At 55.6% G+C, this 16252-nt stretch overlaps 2 protein-coding genes across 21 annotated transcripts in view; one reads left to right on the top strand and one right to left on the bottom strand.

The window, feature by feature from the left end:
* STYXL1 (serine/threonine/tyrosine interacting like 1) overlaps positions 1-1847 on the bottom strand; it is a 70654-nt gene extending 68807 nt beyond the window's left edge. For 11 of the 20 annotated variants that reach the window (XM_085016801.1, XM_085016793.1, XM_021086296.2 and 8 more), the window contains exon 1: positions 1667-1847. The gene's annotated coding sequence lies outside the window, so the exon portion shown is untranslated. Of the gene's footprint in view, positions 1-951; positions 1121-1666 lie in introns of those variants that run through there. The other 9 variants (XM_085016792.1, XM_085016800.1, XM_021086297.2 and 6 more) reach the window with 1 other exon arrangement.
* MDH2 (malate dehydrogenase 2) lies at positions 1237-14376 on the top strand. The gene is given in 9 exon segments (NM_001244153.1): positions 1237-1355; positions 4891-5059; positions 6441-6524; positions 6969-7078; positions 8170-8295; positions 10920-10997; positions 11973-12072; positions 12345-12496; positions 13241-14376. Coding segments are annotated over 9 exon segments (1017 nt in total). The 5' UTR covers positions 1237-1289; the 3' UTR covers positions 13373-14376.
* Positions 14377-16252: the final 1876 nt, after the last annotated feature.

Here is a 16252-nt window from a genome sequence, read left to right as displayed (position 1 = left end):
GTAACCTGCAGCTCACTTATCTACCCCACTTGATTTTGAATTTTTTTTTTCTTTTTAGGGCCACACCCAAGGCATATGGAGGTTCCCAGGCTAGGAATCCAATCAGAGCTGCAGCTGTCAGCCTACAACACAGCAACACAGGATTTGAGCCACACCTGTGACCTACACCACAGCTGATGGCAACACAGGATCCTTAGCCCACTGAGTGAGACCAGGGATTGAACCTTTGTCCTCATAGATGCTAGTCAGATTCGTTTTCACTGAGCCGCAATTCACTGAACTCTGACCCTGAACTTCCTGACAGCAAGGAATTCTCTGTACGCCCATAAAATACAACGGGAGGTGTGTGTGAATGAAGCTTATAAATTAACTGATGAATTTAAATAAGCTTCTTCTGAACAGCAACCCTATCTTTATTTCTGGCCAGGTAGATTCTGAGTAAATCCACTTAACCGAGCTCAGCCAGTTTCTTTACCCCTTCAGCAGAAACATTATTCTGGGTTCACGTTATTACTGGGCAGACCTGAGGAGTAAGGACTGGCAACTCATCACCTGTTTCTGCATCTATAACGTGGGGCTGCTTCCCTCTAAACTCAGGAAGAGTAGATCAGTGTTGCACACAAGATCAGTGCTCAGGGTGTCTCTAAAGCTTTCTAAACTGCAGTGGAAGGTTCTGGTTACCAGGAAGGATGACAACACTGGAGGGTGGACCGGGTCTGTGTGAGCAGGGGCGGGGCAGGGGTGCACCGAAGTGATGATTAGGAGAGCCCCCATTTTTCCACCCGTAATCCCAAGATTTTCGGCCTCCCCGTCCCTCTTTCCTTTCCAAAGCTTTCCAGGGCTCGGAGCCCCTCCCGCCTCCAGGGGCAGGAGGGGTAGGTTTGGCCGAGTCCGGGCCCGGGGCGCCAACTCGGCCGGTCTCCCTGTCAGAGCCTCTGTCTGGGGCCCCACCTGCAAAATGGCTCCTCTAAGGCTCTTCCAGCCTCAAGCCCGTCTTCTTCCACCTCTCGGGTGCAGACTCTCCCTCCCACTCCGACCGCGTCTCCCGACCCGCGCTATGACCTAGCCCTGGACCCGGCTCCGGGCGCGTCCCACCGCCCGCCACCGCTACAACCCGGATGCGGCCGAGACACCGCGAGATCCGGGAGGTGGGGCGCCGGAAGTCGGGCCAGTCTCGCGAGACCTGGCGGAGCGGAGCCGGGAGGGCCTGTGGAGTGTGGAGGTCGTTGGAGTCACTTTCTTGCTGCCAGCTCGTTTGCCGGCCGGTCCTCTCCCCGCACGCCCCAGCCATGCTCTCCGCCCTCGCCCGGCCTGCCGGCGCCGCTCTCCGCCGCAGCTTCAGCACCTCGGCCCAGGTAGGCCCTGCGAAGCAGAGGCTCCCCTGCGTAGGCCACGTGTGTTGCTGGCTCGCTAGCAGCCTGACTCCCAGGTCAGCCTGGACCGCGGGGCCGCCCGGTGCCGACCCGCGGCTGTGGCCCCCTCGGCCGGCCCTGATACCCCGCAGGAAGTGCGGGAGTAGGGGAGAGGCAACTCTAGGACCGATGCGCTTCTCCGAGCCCCACAGCTCGCCTCCAGGTCCTCCAGAGGGCCTGCTCCTTCCAGGTTGAAAAGCCAGGGCTCTCGAGCCGAAAGCCACTTATTTTCCATAGTACTTTGAGAGACTAACCTCGTTCTTCCTGCAGCGTCTGTACAAATAGTGTGTAATTTTTAACTCCGTAGTGCAGATAAACGCTGAAGGTAGAGCACTGGTTCAAGGTTACACAGTCTTTCGGCCAAAGTTTTAAAATTCAGCTCTCCTGACCACCGTCAGTGACTTTTGGAACAACAAGCTTTTCCTCTAAGAATCTGAAGACGCTGCTTCCTCTTAAGGACCTTTTGAAGGCTCCTTCCTGCTGCCGGCGGACTGGGCCGGCCCCCACGCGGTGTAACAGTACATGATGTGGGCCTGGGACTACTTAAGCCTAACCTATTTTTAGCCGTCTTCTAGGGCAGCGATTCTCAAACTCTGGTGTGAGTTAGGATCACCTGGAAGCTGATGACGATCGGAGGCGAAGGCTCATTAAAGGAGGTTGGGATCCGGGCCTAAGTATTTTTACCAAGTGATTCTCATATAGCCAAAGTCTGAGAAGCCTGGAGATACCCACATTGCCTCTTAGGTACCACACCCAAAGGGGAGGTGGTTATTGAATGAGATTCCTCATTTCTTGTTTAGCTTCTGTCTTTCAGATCAGTTTGCTGTGAGTGGAATTCATTTTTAAAATATAGAAATAAGCGCATTGAGTATTCATGTTTGCCAAAAATTGTCCTTGGGGCTGCAAGTGATACCATGATGGCTGCACTTTGGCCAACAAGGAGTAAATGTAGGATAGGTGGAGGGGATGAAGATAGATGCTGAGGAGTGGGGGAAGGGAACGCACTGAAGCTAAGACAATGGGATTCGCTGACAGGTGATTTAACGAAGGGTATTGAGAGAAAGGGGACCATGGAGGACAGCAAGGCTTTGGGCTTTGGAGTTGAGGTGTGCCAAGATGATACAGATTGTTAGAAGAAAAGGAGATGGAAGGGGCAGATATCCGGAGCTCAGAATTGATTTGTGTTGTTTAAAATGCCTATTGAGGAGTTCCCATCATGGCTCAGCTGTAACCCGACTAGTATCCATGAGGATGTGGGTTCGATTGCTGGCCTCTTTCAGTGGGTTAAGGATCCGGAGTTGCTGTGGCTGTGGGGTAGGCTGTCAGCTGCAGCTCCCATTCTGCTCCTAGCCTTGGGACTTCATATGCTTCAGGTGCGGCCCTAAAATGAAGAAGAAAAAGAAAAAGCCTATTGGATGTACAGGAGGAAATGTTGAGAAGGCAGTTTTTTTTTAAGTCAGAAAGATGAGCTTAAGCCAAATAGTACATTGCCCTGCAGAGACCTTTGGATCGCGTATCCTTATCAGGAAAAAAATGTGATGAACATTCAACCTAAATGTATTTATTTTTCTCTATATGTACTAATAAATATAACACACACAACAAATTTAAAAAGTAACTATAACAGATTTTAAAAAGCAAGCTTGTAAGTGAAGTGTTAGAATATATCCATTTTCAAAGCCAGCTGCCAAATAGCACTGTTGACAACTACTCCTCCACCTGGAAAAGGTCATCAGATTAGGAGACAGTGCATTTACAAAGAGATCGAGAGCTAACCCGCAATACCAAAGGTCCTTATCTACCGTAAAGATTCCACCCACCTCCTACAAACTGTGGGGGGGGGGTGTTCGTTTCATTTTTTGCTGCACCCGTGGCATGTGGAAGTTTCCTCCTGTATGTCCAATGGGCCGAAGCCACTGCAATGACACCTGACCCTTAACCCACTACACCACAGGAGAACTCCCCAAACAGTGTTTTTGTAAATATTGACTAAGTTGACGAAATCTCATAATATGCAAACACAAAACATCACTTCACCACACTGAAAGCAATCCCATCCTCCCCCACTGCTCCCCTGTGTTGTGTTCATCTTGTGTGTCCCTGATTCACTAAGGGACCCTAGTTGAGGACACAGGTAGGTAGGTCTGTTTCTTGGTAGAGTTTAATTCTTTACCTGTTAGATAAAAACAAAAGCACAAACTTTGACACTTAGGTCCTCACGGCCGTGGAACTGGCTTGTGCGTCCCAGGTCGGAACGCGTCAGTCTTGGGAGCCAGGCTGAGTCATCTGGGCGGGGGGAGGACCTTGAGAAGATTTTGTTGAGCAAGGAGACGATTAAAGTTTGAATTTTGAGAAGGACGGTATCGGCGTGGGGCTGAGGACCTAACTTAGATGGTGGGATCTGTAGAAATCAAGGGCAGGTCGGGAAGACGTCTGAGATGCCAAGTCCTTCGTGCCCTAACCGACTGTCTCTGATCAGGGAAGAGGCAGGAGGTAGTTCCGCAGGTTTGGGTTTGGGTGAGCACAGGTGCCATTTGGGAACAGGGGTGGGAGAGTTATTAGGATAAACTTGTTTACAGAGTTGGGTTTGTGGGACATTGGTGCCTAACAAAACCGGGAATGTAGGGTTGGAATTGAGAGGAGTCCCTAGGATTTGAGACAAGATGGGGGAGTGATCATTGAAGATCTGGAGGTGGGTGAGGTGGCCAGCCCTCAGGTTCTCAGTTGGTCTGAGTCGTTTTCCATGAAGTCAAGTGTCCGCCTTTAAAGCACCAGCTTAAAAAAAAAAAAAAACATGAATTCCATTCTTAGTTGTCGTCTATGCTTTTTAGATGTGGGATTTTGGGGGGTTGGCTTGAGTTTTGATGGGCTTGATTTTTGGGGTTGATGGAAGCCCATTATTCGTAGCATCCGTTTCTCCCTTTGTCTCCTCCTCCCCTGGCAGTTGCCTGCCTGCTCCCCAGGAATCGGCCCCCTTCACATGTGTGAGTGGATTAGAAACAGCTTCACTGAGGTTGGCTGCAATTTTGGTGAGGCCTAGAGGGAGGGGTGCCTTTTGTCTAATGGAAGTGAGCTTGGGGGCAGGGCTTAGCTTTAAGGCAGCCCTTTGCCCTCAAATCCTGTGCATCTCACTGCTTGGCCTGTCAAGAGTTGGCAGGGGTCTGCTTCACGCTGGTAGGACCGGCTCACAGGTGGGAGCTCGTAAACGTTTGTTGAGTTTTTTAAACTGCAGATGGAAGATAGGGCTGCTGTCGCCAGTCCCAGAGGCCAGTTGAGTCAAGTCTGCTCCCCTTTGGGAGGGTGGAGGCGGAGCAAGCCCAGACTGTCGCACGTGGGTCTCCCCAATCTTCCAGGGCAGGGGTGGTAGAAATAGCACTGCGTCTTCATGCAGCCCCACCGCAGTGTTCTGCAGCTCCCCGTGTGAGTCCTTTTAATGCTGATTCCATCTTCAGAGTCCTCTCTCTGTGCCTCTTTCTAGAACAATGCCAAGGTAGCTGTGCTGGGGGCTTCCGGAGGAATCGGGCAGCCCCTTTCGCTTCTCCTGAAGAACAGCCCCTTGGTGAGCCGCCTGACCCTCTACGATATCGCGCACACACCCGGAGTGGCCGCGGATCTGAGCCACATCGAGACCAGAGCGACTGTGAAAGGTATAGGGCACACCAACCCTGGGGACCTAGCAGCTCTTCTCCCCCCTGGGGACCTAGCAGCTCTTCTCCCGAAGACCAGGGTCCAGGTTCCAAGTGAGATTCATAGGTGAAACTAGATGTTCAGAGACTTGACCATTTTATTTATTTATTTTTTGGCCTCACCCACAGCGCGTGGAAGTTCCCAGGCAAGGGATCGAACTGGCACCACAGTAGTGACAACGCCAGATCCTTACCAGCATGCTAAGCCACCGGGGAACTCCTCTGTGTCCATTTTAAAATTAAAATTTGTAAGTTACTGCACCTCTTTTGGACTTGAGTCTATAAAAATTTAAATACCAGTATCAGAAAGACAACAGTGGTCTAATCTTCCCATTTTTTAGTTTTTCTAATTTAAAAAGTAATATGAGGGTGAGGCAATGAGAAAGGCTGTCCCTGGTGAGGTGCCAGTTGCCTTCCCACCGTGGGCCATCCCTCCGTCCCAGGATTGCCTCTGCGAGCTTCTCGAAAGCCCAGCCGCCTTGGGGAAATCTAAAGTAAATTTAGGGAGTTCCTGTCCTGGCGCAGCAGAAACGAATCCGACTAGGCACCATGAGGTTGAGGGTTCGATCCCTGGCCTTGCTCAGTGGTTTAAGGATCTGGCATTGCCGTGAGCTGTGGTGTAGGTCACAGACGTGGCTCGGATCTATCTGGCGTGGCTGTGGTGTAGGCTGGCAGCTACAGCTCCATTTCGACCCTTATCCTGGAACCTCCATATGCTACAGGTGTGGCCCTAAAAAGACCAAAAAAAAAAAAAACCCAAAAAATAAAAATTAAAATAAATTTAGGTACGTCATCCTAGAAGTCATTCATCGTAAAATGAATATCATTCTGTGTCCTGTTTGTTTTACCTTCGCATTATAGCAGCATTTCCCCGTGTCACCAAATTCTTGTGAAATTCATTTTTGAACATATACTGTAATTTATCCTTTATCTTCTACCCATGCTGCTGGCCATTGGGCTGCTTCCTGTTTTGCTCTCGGTGGAGCTTTGGTTAGGGCGACCATGACTTGGAATAAGCAGCTCTTAGTCGGAGCCAGGAAGGCCTTGGAGGTGCTGGCCAGGCAGATAAAAGACAAGCAGCCGGCTTGGTTCTGTGAGAGCGCAGAGCACTGCTCTGTTCTGAATCGGAGCTGGGCCAGTGGAGGCTGGAGGTGAGGGCACTGACGGGCCAGCCGTCTCAAGCCCGCAGTGGTGGATCTCGAGGAGACACGGGAGGACCTTCCAGTCTGTCTTGAGGCCCGTGGTCGGCCTGGCACCCGAGTGGGCCTGCCTCCCCGGGCTCTGTCCCCACCGACCTGCTGGCCTCTCCGGGTGAAATGGCTCACGTGGGTGTTTTTTCCAGGCTACCTCGGACCTGAGCAGCTGCCAGACTGCCTGAAGGGCTGCGATGTGGTGGTTATTCCAGCCGGAGTCCCAAGAAAGCCAGGTGTGTGTTGAAAGCCCCAAGCACCTCCCCAAGGGTCTGCTGGGGATGTCGTTTTCCATGAAAAATAAATCTCAGATCTCTGCTGCAGGAACACTTCCAAAAGCGCCCCACTGCCCGAGGGGTACAGACAGAGCCCCCTCGCCCAATCTCACTGTGTTCTCTGTGCACCTTTTCTGCGTGGCAGGCCCTTTCCTCCACCCGCCTCTGCCTGGATCCTCCTCAGATACAGTCCCCCCACCCCCCGCCACGCTCCCCCCCGCCCCGCCCCACAGACCTCTGTCTTGGCTCTTGTCACACTGCCCTTTTCCCTGTAAGATGGACTTGCTGCAAACAGAGCCCCTGTCTCCCTCACCCTTGAATTTCCCGTAACACACAGACAGCACTTGGCGCGCGTTTGGAGACGCCTCCTGTGCTCTGTGAACATCTTGACTGGCTCGTTCTCAGGCATGACACGGGATGACCTGTTCAACACCAACGCCACCATCGTGGCCACCCTGACGGCTGCCTGCGCCCAGCACTGCCCCGACGCCATGATCTGCATCATTTCCAACCCGGTGAGTGCCGGCCGCTGGCGCGTAGGCGGCTGTGGAGACCGCCTGAAAGTTCTCAGTTGGCCCAAGTGTGCTTCTGGGGCGAAGAACCAGGCTAGTGCGCTGAAGTGGACGGACTGGACGGGCTCATAGGAGACCCTCAAGTTCATTTCCTAAGGATGCCTTCCGGCGTAAACCAAGCGTGTTCTCGCCTGGTGTCTGCAGCAGCCGTGAGCCTTTTGGGCGGATCACACCCCCTCAGGATCTTAGTCTCTCCGCCTGAAAAACAGGTCTATTCCTGAGGCGGCCTGCAGCCTGTCAACCCCCGTGCTGCGTTCCAGTGCCACCCCGGCCCCCTCTCTCCTCGTACTCACACGTGGGCCCACGCGCAGCCGCCCCAGCCCTGCTCCCTGGGCTTCCGTTCAGAAACTCCAGCTGCCGTGTCCCCCTGGGAAGGAGGCCTTCGCCTGCTCCCGCAGGGCCTCAGGTTGCATTTCACCGCAGCCCCCTCCATGCCTCCCTCCTGGCTGACTCTGGAGCCTGGTGGCCGCGTACGAGAAGGCTCTGGGTGAAAGTGCAGCGACTCTCATGTTGCCTGGGAGGCGTGGCTGCTCGTAAACACCCTGCTTGTGCTGTGGCCTCTGAGAAAAGGGTCCTGCCTTTTCCAACCAGCTTGCCTTTCCTTGGGGCAACTGGTCAGGAGTTGCTGGGGAGCTGATTAACCGGTGCCTGATGTAAATCTTGCTGGTTTGGTTTTGGTTTTTCCTGTGTACCAGGTAATGCGTTAAGCACTTGTAAGTCAATCTTCACAACAGCTTCATGGAGTCATTGTCTCCCCATTTTACAGATAAAGAAACAGTCCTGGGGAGTTGAGGTAACTTGCCCAGGGTAGAGGTGCAGAGTGACAGGGCTGGGACTTGACCCCCAGGCCATCTGAGCCCCTGTGGAGCCTTCAGTCTGAGAGTCAGGGGCCTTCCTGCCCTGACTGTTCCACCACGAGGGTCACTTACCAGAGAGGGCAATTTAACCTGACACCTTATGGCTTGTTGGCCTTCTGTTGCGTGGCTCTGCTCTCAGAATTCAGGCAAGGGGCGTTTCTCTCTTGGGTTTACTAGGTTAACTCCACCATCCCAATCACGGCGGAGGTCTTCAAGAAACACGGCGTGTACAACCCCAATAAAATCTTCGGGGTGACGACCCTGGACATTGTCCGAGCCAACGCTTTTGTTGCAGAGCTGAAGGTAAGAGCCGCATCGGGCATCTTTCAGGTTCCTTTTCTGAACCTTTCTGTCCAGCCTTGGCTCGTTTACGGGCAGGGAAGACACCAGGGCCCTTGCAGGTCCCGTGTACCGTGTACCGTGTACCGGGGGTCAAATGTCTTCACGGCCTCTGCCCCCGTGTCGGGAAGCAGCTCTCACATTTTCTGCGGGTTGAAACTGACCAGCTTCTGTTAGACCAGCCCACTCTCCTCCCTGCGTTTCTCACGGCCTAGACTGGGTTGTACTCTTCAAGTACATTGCCTCTGAAAATAGGATTTACCTGCTAATCATTAGACAGATGATGAAATCAGCAAACACGAAGAACTTGAGAAAGTTCTGGAAATCCCGAGATACTTACTGGATTGTCCCTGGGCTGTGCTCTGACTCCCTTCCTTGAGTACCTGTACTTGGGTACTGGCCTCAGTTCTGCTGCTTACTTTTTTTTTTTTTTTTTTTTATTCCCTGTCCTTTCTAGGGCTGCTCCCGAGGCATATGGAGGGTCCCAGGCCAGGGATCGAATCAGAGCTGTAGCCACTGGTCTACCCCACAGCTCACAGCAACGCCGGATCCTTAACCCACTGAGTGAGGCTAGGGATCGATCCCACAGCCTCATGAATGCTGTTCGGGTTTGTTAACCACTGAGCCATGACGGGAACGCCTCAGTTCTGCTGCTTCCGGAGCTGCCGGACTCGTCCTGAGGTGGGTTTGCAGCGGCGCCAGGTCTGGAGCCCTCAGTGCTTTTCACAACTCCGCTGCCCCTTTTGGTTGTGGAGCGCCCGGAACCACGTCTGGTCCCAGCAAAGTGGCCCTCCTGAGGGTCAGGCCGTCTTTGGTGACTCTGCAGAGGAGAGGTCCTCCGAGCAGAGAACCGCAGCCACGCGCACAGCTTGGTGAGAAGGGCGCACCCAGCACTTCCCTTCTGCAGTGTAGACATACGATGCCTGCCTCATTTGCACTGTGGCTTATTCCTGAGGCTCCGTTCCAGGTGTGGGGTTGGATGCCTGCGACAGGGCCTGGAAAGGAGACACGTGCATTCCAGAGACAGTCTGATCGAATAACACACTCAGCCCGCGTGTGTTCAGAGCGTGACGGGCTTTAGCTGGGAAGGCTTTGCGGAGGAGGGCGGGTTGAAGCGGAGTCCGATCCCACAGGCGGGAAGGCGGGGGTTCTGGCTCCCCGGAGCACGTACCCCCAGACCCTCAAAGCAGTTATGCTCCTTCTCCTGGGGCTCCGTGGTGCTGCCAGCCCTCGGGGGACAAAGCACACGTTTCCCCTGGGCCCTTGGTCCGCCTGTGGCAGGAGGTGCGTGTGGCCGGGTTAAATAACTACATTAGAAACTCAGTCCTCCATTGCACCGACCACACTTCAGATGCTCCATAGCCACGTCAGGCTGCTGTGGTCTCGGCCCCATAGCTTTGCTGTGGGAGGGGGAGGAAGGGCGTCTCAGCCGGAGACTCTAGTGCTGGACGAGTCGAATAAGTGATGTGTCCTTCACCTCAGGCTGCCTGACAGTCCGAAAGATCCCGGAATTGCATCAAGAATGAGAGGCAGCCCTTAACCTCACAGCCCCTGGCTCCGCCCTCGGCCGCCTCCAGCCCCTTTTCCAGCGCCCTCCCTTTCTGCTGGCTCGCCCTTGGCCGTGCGTGCCCTGCTAGTGTGCTGCACCGCCAGTTCTCAGCTCTTTCTGCGCCTTTTGCCCAGAAGCCACTTCCCCTGGCAGAGTCCCGCGCCCTCCGGGGTGACGTCAGCTTGGCCCCCAGCAGGCTTCTCCCAGGCTGGCTAAGGGCACCCCTGCCTTCCACAGCCACCTTGGAGGGCTTAGCCCTTCACAGTGGAGCATCTGCCTGTGTCCGTCTCGTGTTTAGACAGAGCTGCTCAGAAGCAGGGGCTCTGTCTCCAGCCTGTGTCCCTGGTGACCAGCCCAGTGCCTCGGCCTGTAGGCGCTGCTCCAAGCTCTGCGCTGCCGGCTCTGCCCACGCCTGAGGCCGGGCTCCCTTCCTGGGCGAGGCGGCTCCCTGGCGTGGGGCGTCTCTCTAGCAGCCCCGGGGGGGCGGCGCAGGTCGGAACCACTCACCGCTTCCTGTGACTCCCGCCGGCTGCCTTTTCCAACCGCCTGGAGAAATAACTGGTCTGCAGGCTCCTGGTTTAACTGCTCGGCCGTCCCGGCAGTAACGAACCGGGGCCCTGTGACCCCCTTCGTCCTTTCTGTCCCCATCGCTGCGCCAACAGACGTGGCACTGCCGCGTGTGCTGGGCTCTGGCGTGAAGGAAGGCGGGCTTGGCGGTTCTCTGCGGCCGAGGGCGGGCACGGGGTCTGCCTGACGCACGGGGAGTGGCGCCTGGGCTGGAAGGAGGGCTCCCATCCCCATTCCAGGACCGATGGGGACCCTTCAGGGAGGCCGTCTTCAGTCCGTCGTGAAGGGAAAACGTGGCGACCTCGCCTGGTGGGCGCGTGAGCGCGGCGGGAGGCAGGCAGCCCCTCTTCTCGTTTCTTTGTTTTCCGACGTCTGTGGGTTCTTCTGGGATTGGGGCTTTAGGTGGATGTGACGTGTTTTACCCTCAGAGTTCTTGTGAAACATGCCTCATTCTTCACCCTTTGGTGACCAGGGTTTGGACCCGGCTCGAGTCAGCGTTCCCGTCATTGGCGGCCACGCCGGGAAGACCATCATCCCGCTCATCTCTCAGGTGGGTGCGTCCCGCGCCCGGAGCCTCGGCTCCGCCAGCACCTCCAGAGGGTCACACCGGGGCCCTCGGGACAGGCGGGCAGAAGTCTCGCCATCTCGTTAGTTTGAACGGATTCCTGTTACGGGTGTGGCCCGACCCCAGTTGTCAAGGGGCCCCTGGACGGGCATGTGGGGCTGTGGTCAGGCCCACCCTTTCAGGGCTCCACAGCCATGGGAGTGAGTGTGGTCACAGGGTCCTGGAGCTCCCACTGGAGCACAGCTGGTTAAGCATCGGACTGCAGGGGCTTGGGTCGCTGCAGAGGCACAGGTTTGACCCTTGCCTGGCACAGTGGGTTAAGGATCCAGCATTGTCACAGCTGTGGCGCAGGTCACAACTGCAGCTTGGATTTGAACCCTGGCCTGTGAACTTCCATATGCCGAGGGTGCAGCAAAAAAAACCCCAAAAACCAGCCAGTCCCTGTGCACAGTGAAAACTGCCTGACTAGGTCAGAGCAGGCCAAACTGCTTTGTTTTAAAATGAGGAGAAATAAGGTAAATCATCTCGTAAGAAAGTACCAGGGAGACACCTCAACCATGTAAATCCGTGGGCACTGAGCGGCCGGTCCCCTGGACAGACGTCATGAAAGACGGGGAAAGACTGAGGAGTCGTGTGTGCTGTTAGTTTCCTGTCCTTCCTGATTCCACTGAGCTTATGTAAGATGGCAGCATCAGGCAGGGTAAGCTGGGTGAGAAAAAGTCTTTGCGCTATTTTTACAACTTTTCTCCAAGTCTAAAATTAGTCCAAAATAGAAAAGGTTCTTTAAAAATGAGTAGGAAACTCACTACACCTCCCACAACGTCAGATTTTTCTGTAAAGCTCTTGAGCTCCCACGGCAGCGATGCCAGGGCTGCCAGGTGAGGGGCAAGGAGGGCGTGGGACCTGGGAGGTGCCCGGAGCCGGGCCCTGCTCACCTGTCCCCACGGCCTCCCCCTGCAGTGCACCCCGAAGGTGGACTTTCCGCAGGACCAGCTCTCCACCCTCACCGGGCGCATCCAGGAGGCCGGCACCGAGGTGGTCAAGGCTAAGGCCGGAGCAGGTAGGCTCACAGGCAGCCCCGGGCGGGTGGAGCTGAAGACCTGGCAGGGGGCCTGGCAGGGAGCGGGGCCTCTGTCCGCGAGATAAGCAAGGCCCGGTCAGAGGGCAGCACAGGCACCTCCAGGCCATTCGTGAGTCTCTCCGATCAGGGATGGTGCCTTAAAGGCTCCACCGCGGAGCTGGGGTCCTGCATGGGCATTTAGCCGACGGGCAGGCTGGCCTGGCTCTCGTGGTCACAGTCCTGGCTCGGCTGACCTGCCCGTGTCCTCCTAGGCTCTGCCACCCTGTCCATGGCATATGCCGGAGCCCGGTTTGTCTTCTCCCTCGTGGATGCGATGAACGGGAAGGAAGGTGTTGTCGAGTGTTCCTTTGTCAAGTCCCAGGAAACGGACTGTCCGTATTTCTCCACGCCGTTGCTGCTGGGGGTAGGTGTCCGGGGCCGGCCTCGTCGGGAGGGCGCCTCCTCTGGTTGAGACTCGGGGCCCTGCCCGGACTTTGCTCCGTGACTCGCGGCCCCTAGTGTGGGGACTGCCCCACCGCCCGCCCGCCCGGCCTGGGCTTTCGAGGGAGGGAAGCACAGGGCCAGGCGCAGGGAGACGCCTCGGCCTGAGGGGCATCCGGGATTCTGGGCGTCGGCAGCGGCCGCCTGGGTGTGTTTGCTGCTGAGCCCCTGGTTGGGCCCGAGGCGGCCCAGCCCACCGGCGCTCTCGCGTTCTCAGCCACACCTCGGGGTGTGCGCACCCGCCGGACCTGCCAGTTCTGGTCCTGGTCCCACCGGTTTTCACCCTGGATTCAGTGGGTATTGACATGAGTCTGCGGACCTTTACCAACTCAGGGAAGAAACTAGAGCCCAAGTCGACTCCGTGTCCGGGAGGACGGCGCGAGGGCTGCTGCTGCTGCTGTCCTCGCCGCCTCCCGTGAGGCCACAAGGAAACAAAGGGCAGGGAGCAGCTGTCCTGCGTGTGCACACCGTGGGCGACCCAGCCGGCTGCCAGCCCGGGCCTGAAGGACTGAGGCCTGAGCCCCGGCGGCTCCGTCTGCGGGCTGCCCAGGAGTCTCTGGCAGAGACAGTCTACGCAGAGCTGACCGGGGGACAAGCTGGGTTGTCTGTAACGGACTCATTTATGGAAACTTTCTGGTAAAATTTTACCACCTCGCCTCTCTTTCAGAAAAAGGGCATCGAGAAGAATCTAGGCATCGGCAAAATCTCCCCTTTTGAAGAGAAGATGATCGCCGAGGCCATTCCTGAGCTGAAAGCCTCCATCAAGAAAGGAGAGGAGTTTGTCAAGAACATGAAATGAGCAGGCGGTTGGCGAGCAGTCCGCTTCCTTAACTTATTCGGGCATCATGTCACTGTAAAGCCATTTCAGACCCCTCTGTCTCCTCCCTTTGCTTTGGTGATGAGTGTCCTGTTCACAAAGCACCCCTTCCAAATCTCGGGGCGTCTCTCGGTGCATCCGTAAAGCAGGCTCTGGTCTTGTTTTTGAGAGTCTCCTCCGGTTGAATACTCGGCTTTCTTCCCCAACAGAGCTGACTGCAGAGTGTCCATCGTGAATCGGAACTAGATGTGTTTTCAAAATAGACGGAAGCATGATGGTCTGTCAGTAGCTTCAGATCTCACATCTTTATCAGTAACTGCTTCTCCCACCCTGCCCTCTGCTCCGTCAAGTCCCTCGGGTGTGTGGGCTGAAGGAAGGTCTGGCTGCATCCGAGAGGGTGGCAGCCCGGTGGCCAACGCCAGGCTGCCGTCTTATGTTCCAAGCTTGTTTCTGTGTGTGTTTTCTGGCCAAGCAAACAGCACCATTGGCTGGATTTCGTTGTCTAATTCTGATCAAGCCCTGAAATTCAGTGGCAGTGACAATCCACAGCCAGAAGTGGGAGGAAAGCTGGGCAGGGCAGGACAGCTGCACCAAAACACCAGCTGCCACCGCCGGGCTGAAGACATGGGGAAGGGGTTTCACGGCCTCATCAGTGGCCTGAGGGGACTTCGTTGCATTAGCTGGGTTTACGGTAAATGTGAGGAATTACAGGAGACCTGACTCCCTTAGTGTCAGGTGAAAACAGCTCCATACCTGGGGAAGAACTTTCTGGCCACGGGTGATGAATGACCTTCCAGTGAAAGCACAGGTGAGGGTGGAGCCCCCCCCAGTGGACAGATACTCATTTATCAACAGCTTTTTTTTTTTTTTCCTTAAAACTGAAATGGATTTTATCGTGTGACATTGTTTTCTTATGCAAATAAATAATGTTCACTGTTTAAAACCTAAAATGTAGCCAAATAATAAAATCAGGAAATATATGACCAGCATATGGTCCTCTTAATTATGCATATTTCAAAAGTTGAGACTGCCTCTTGTCCTATTTTGTAACCTGTTGTCCTGGTTATTACTGTGTAACACACAAAATTTAGTTGCTGTTAAGCCAATGGGGTCCCATGATTCTGGGGTTGCAGAGGTTCTGCTCCAGGTGTGGGACCTGGCCAGCCTGGCACGGTCACCATGACGGCTCTGGCACACAGCTGCCGCTGGGGAGGGTGGGGGACAGCTGGGCTTCTCCACCAGGGGCCCCGGTCCTTGGGGAGCCAGTTTTGGAGATTGCTCCCACCCAGGATTTTCTCACTGCAGGCTGACAGCAACTTCCATGTGGTCCCAGCGCCTACTTAACAGCTGCGTAATCCTTAAGGTGAACGGGAGGTGTCCCGCTGCTGGCCCAGGCGGCAGCATGAAGAGCATGGCTCTGAACGTCGCCGGGCTGGTGAACTGATTGCTCCCAGTGGTTCTGTGTGTGAGGCATCTCTGTCTGGGGCACCTTTGCTGTTCCCTGGGGCCCCCGCCATGGCCCTGCCAAGCAGGACCTGCTGCAGGTGACTCAGAGCAAGTCGTCTTGGTGGAAGATGGTCAGTGCCCATCTCCCTATACCGGGTGTCACCACCTAAGCCCAAATGGTTCACTTACAGTGCGGGTTCCGGTGCCCACCCCTCAGAGGTTCTGCTTCGGGCAGTCCGAGAACCTATGATCTTCCAGACGCTTCCCAATTATGCTGAGGGGGTGAGGCGGTCTGCCACATTTGGGACACTGGCTACCCCAGAGCTTGTCACTATGTGAGTCCCCTGCCTTCCAGGGCTTACAAGTAAGTCAGGGGCCTGAGGATCGATGAGACAAATGCAGATCAGGTATCAAAGGATTCCGAAGAGGAAAAGGTTATTCGTGGATGTCTTGGCAGAGAGGAGGGAAGATTGCCCCAGACAATCCCAGGGAGTGGTGGGGGTGGCATTTGAACCGGCCCTGCAGACCAGGTAGGAGCCCAGCCAGCAGGGCTTAGGGTGGACTCGATGTGTTTGAGCATCGGCGAGTATCCAAGGCGAGGTGGTCTCTTTGGGGGAGGGGTCTTGAATGCCAGGCTGCAGAGCTGGGACCGTCCTGTGTGGTGGGAACACGGAGGATGCCACAGTGCTGAGCGGGCTTGTTAACAGATCGTGGCCCACGTGATGTCCTTGCCGAAAGGACAGGGTGCGCGGAGGGAAGGACGAGGACAGGTGTGGCAGAGGCCTCTCCAGACCCTTGGCCGCTAAGGGGCCAAGGACGCAAAATGAGGTGGCAGTGCATGGGAGAAAGATGACAGGGACATGGAGGACAAAGCAGCATCTCTCAGCCCCTTGTCTCCCACCCGGAAGTCCACCAGCCCCTCAGCAGAGTGGGTTAAACTAGCCACACACCCCACCCTCAAGCTCCAATTAAACCCCTCCCAGTCCTTGAACTGGCTGCCATCCCTGACACACGACTCCTGTCCCCCTCAGCAAGGAACAAACCCCCGAGGATTGAGTGGATGGGCGGATGACCATAATGAGCTGGCTGAGCCTTTGTCAGGGGAAGCCAAGAGCCAGTCCTTAGGAGGCCGGCATTGGCAGCACTGGGGCGCCCACACAAGGGTGATTAGGCGGCGAAAGGGCCCATCCTGCAAAAAAGCTGCCATTTAAGTCCTGGGCAGACACAGTAATTAAAAGGAAAGTAGAGTATTGCATCCCTCGAGGGTGACGGCAGCACCCAGAATGACCCTGACCTCTCAGGAAGGACTGGGCAGCCGGCCAGGCCTCCTGTGCAGTTCTCTCAAGTTGCCTGCAGAGGGAGCTGGAGGCTGGCGCTGTAGAGCCCGTCCTGGGGCCTGTGGTCAGGGGGCCACCA

Source organism: Sus scrofa, chromosome 3 (assembly GCF_054392235.1).
Source record: "Sus scrofa isolate SSC_HxYL_T2T_F1_AM1 chromosome 3, Sscrofa_HxYL_maternal_Yorkshire_Landrace_v2.0, whole genome shotgun sequence".
In the NCBI taxonomy this organism is placed as follows: Eukaryota; Metazoa; Chordata; class Mammalia; order Artiodactyla; family Suidae; genus Sus; species Sus scrofa.
This window is presented reverse-complemented; position numbering and strand designations above follow the sequence as displayed.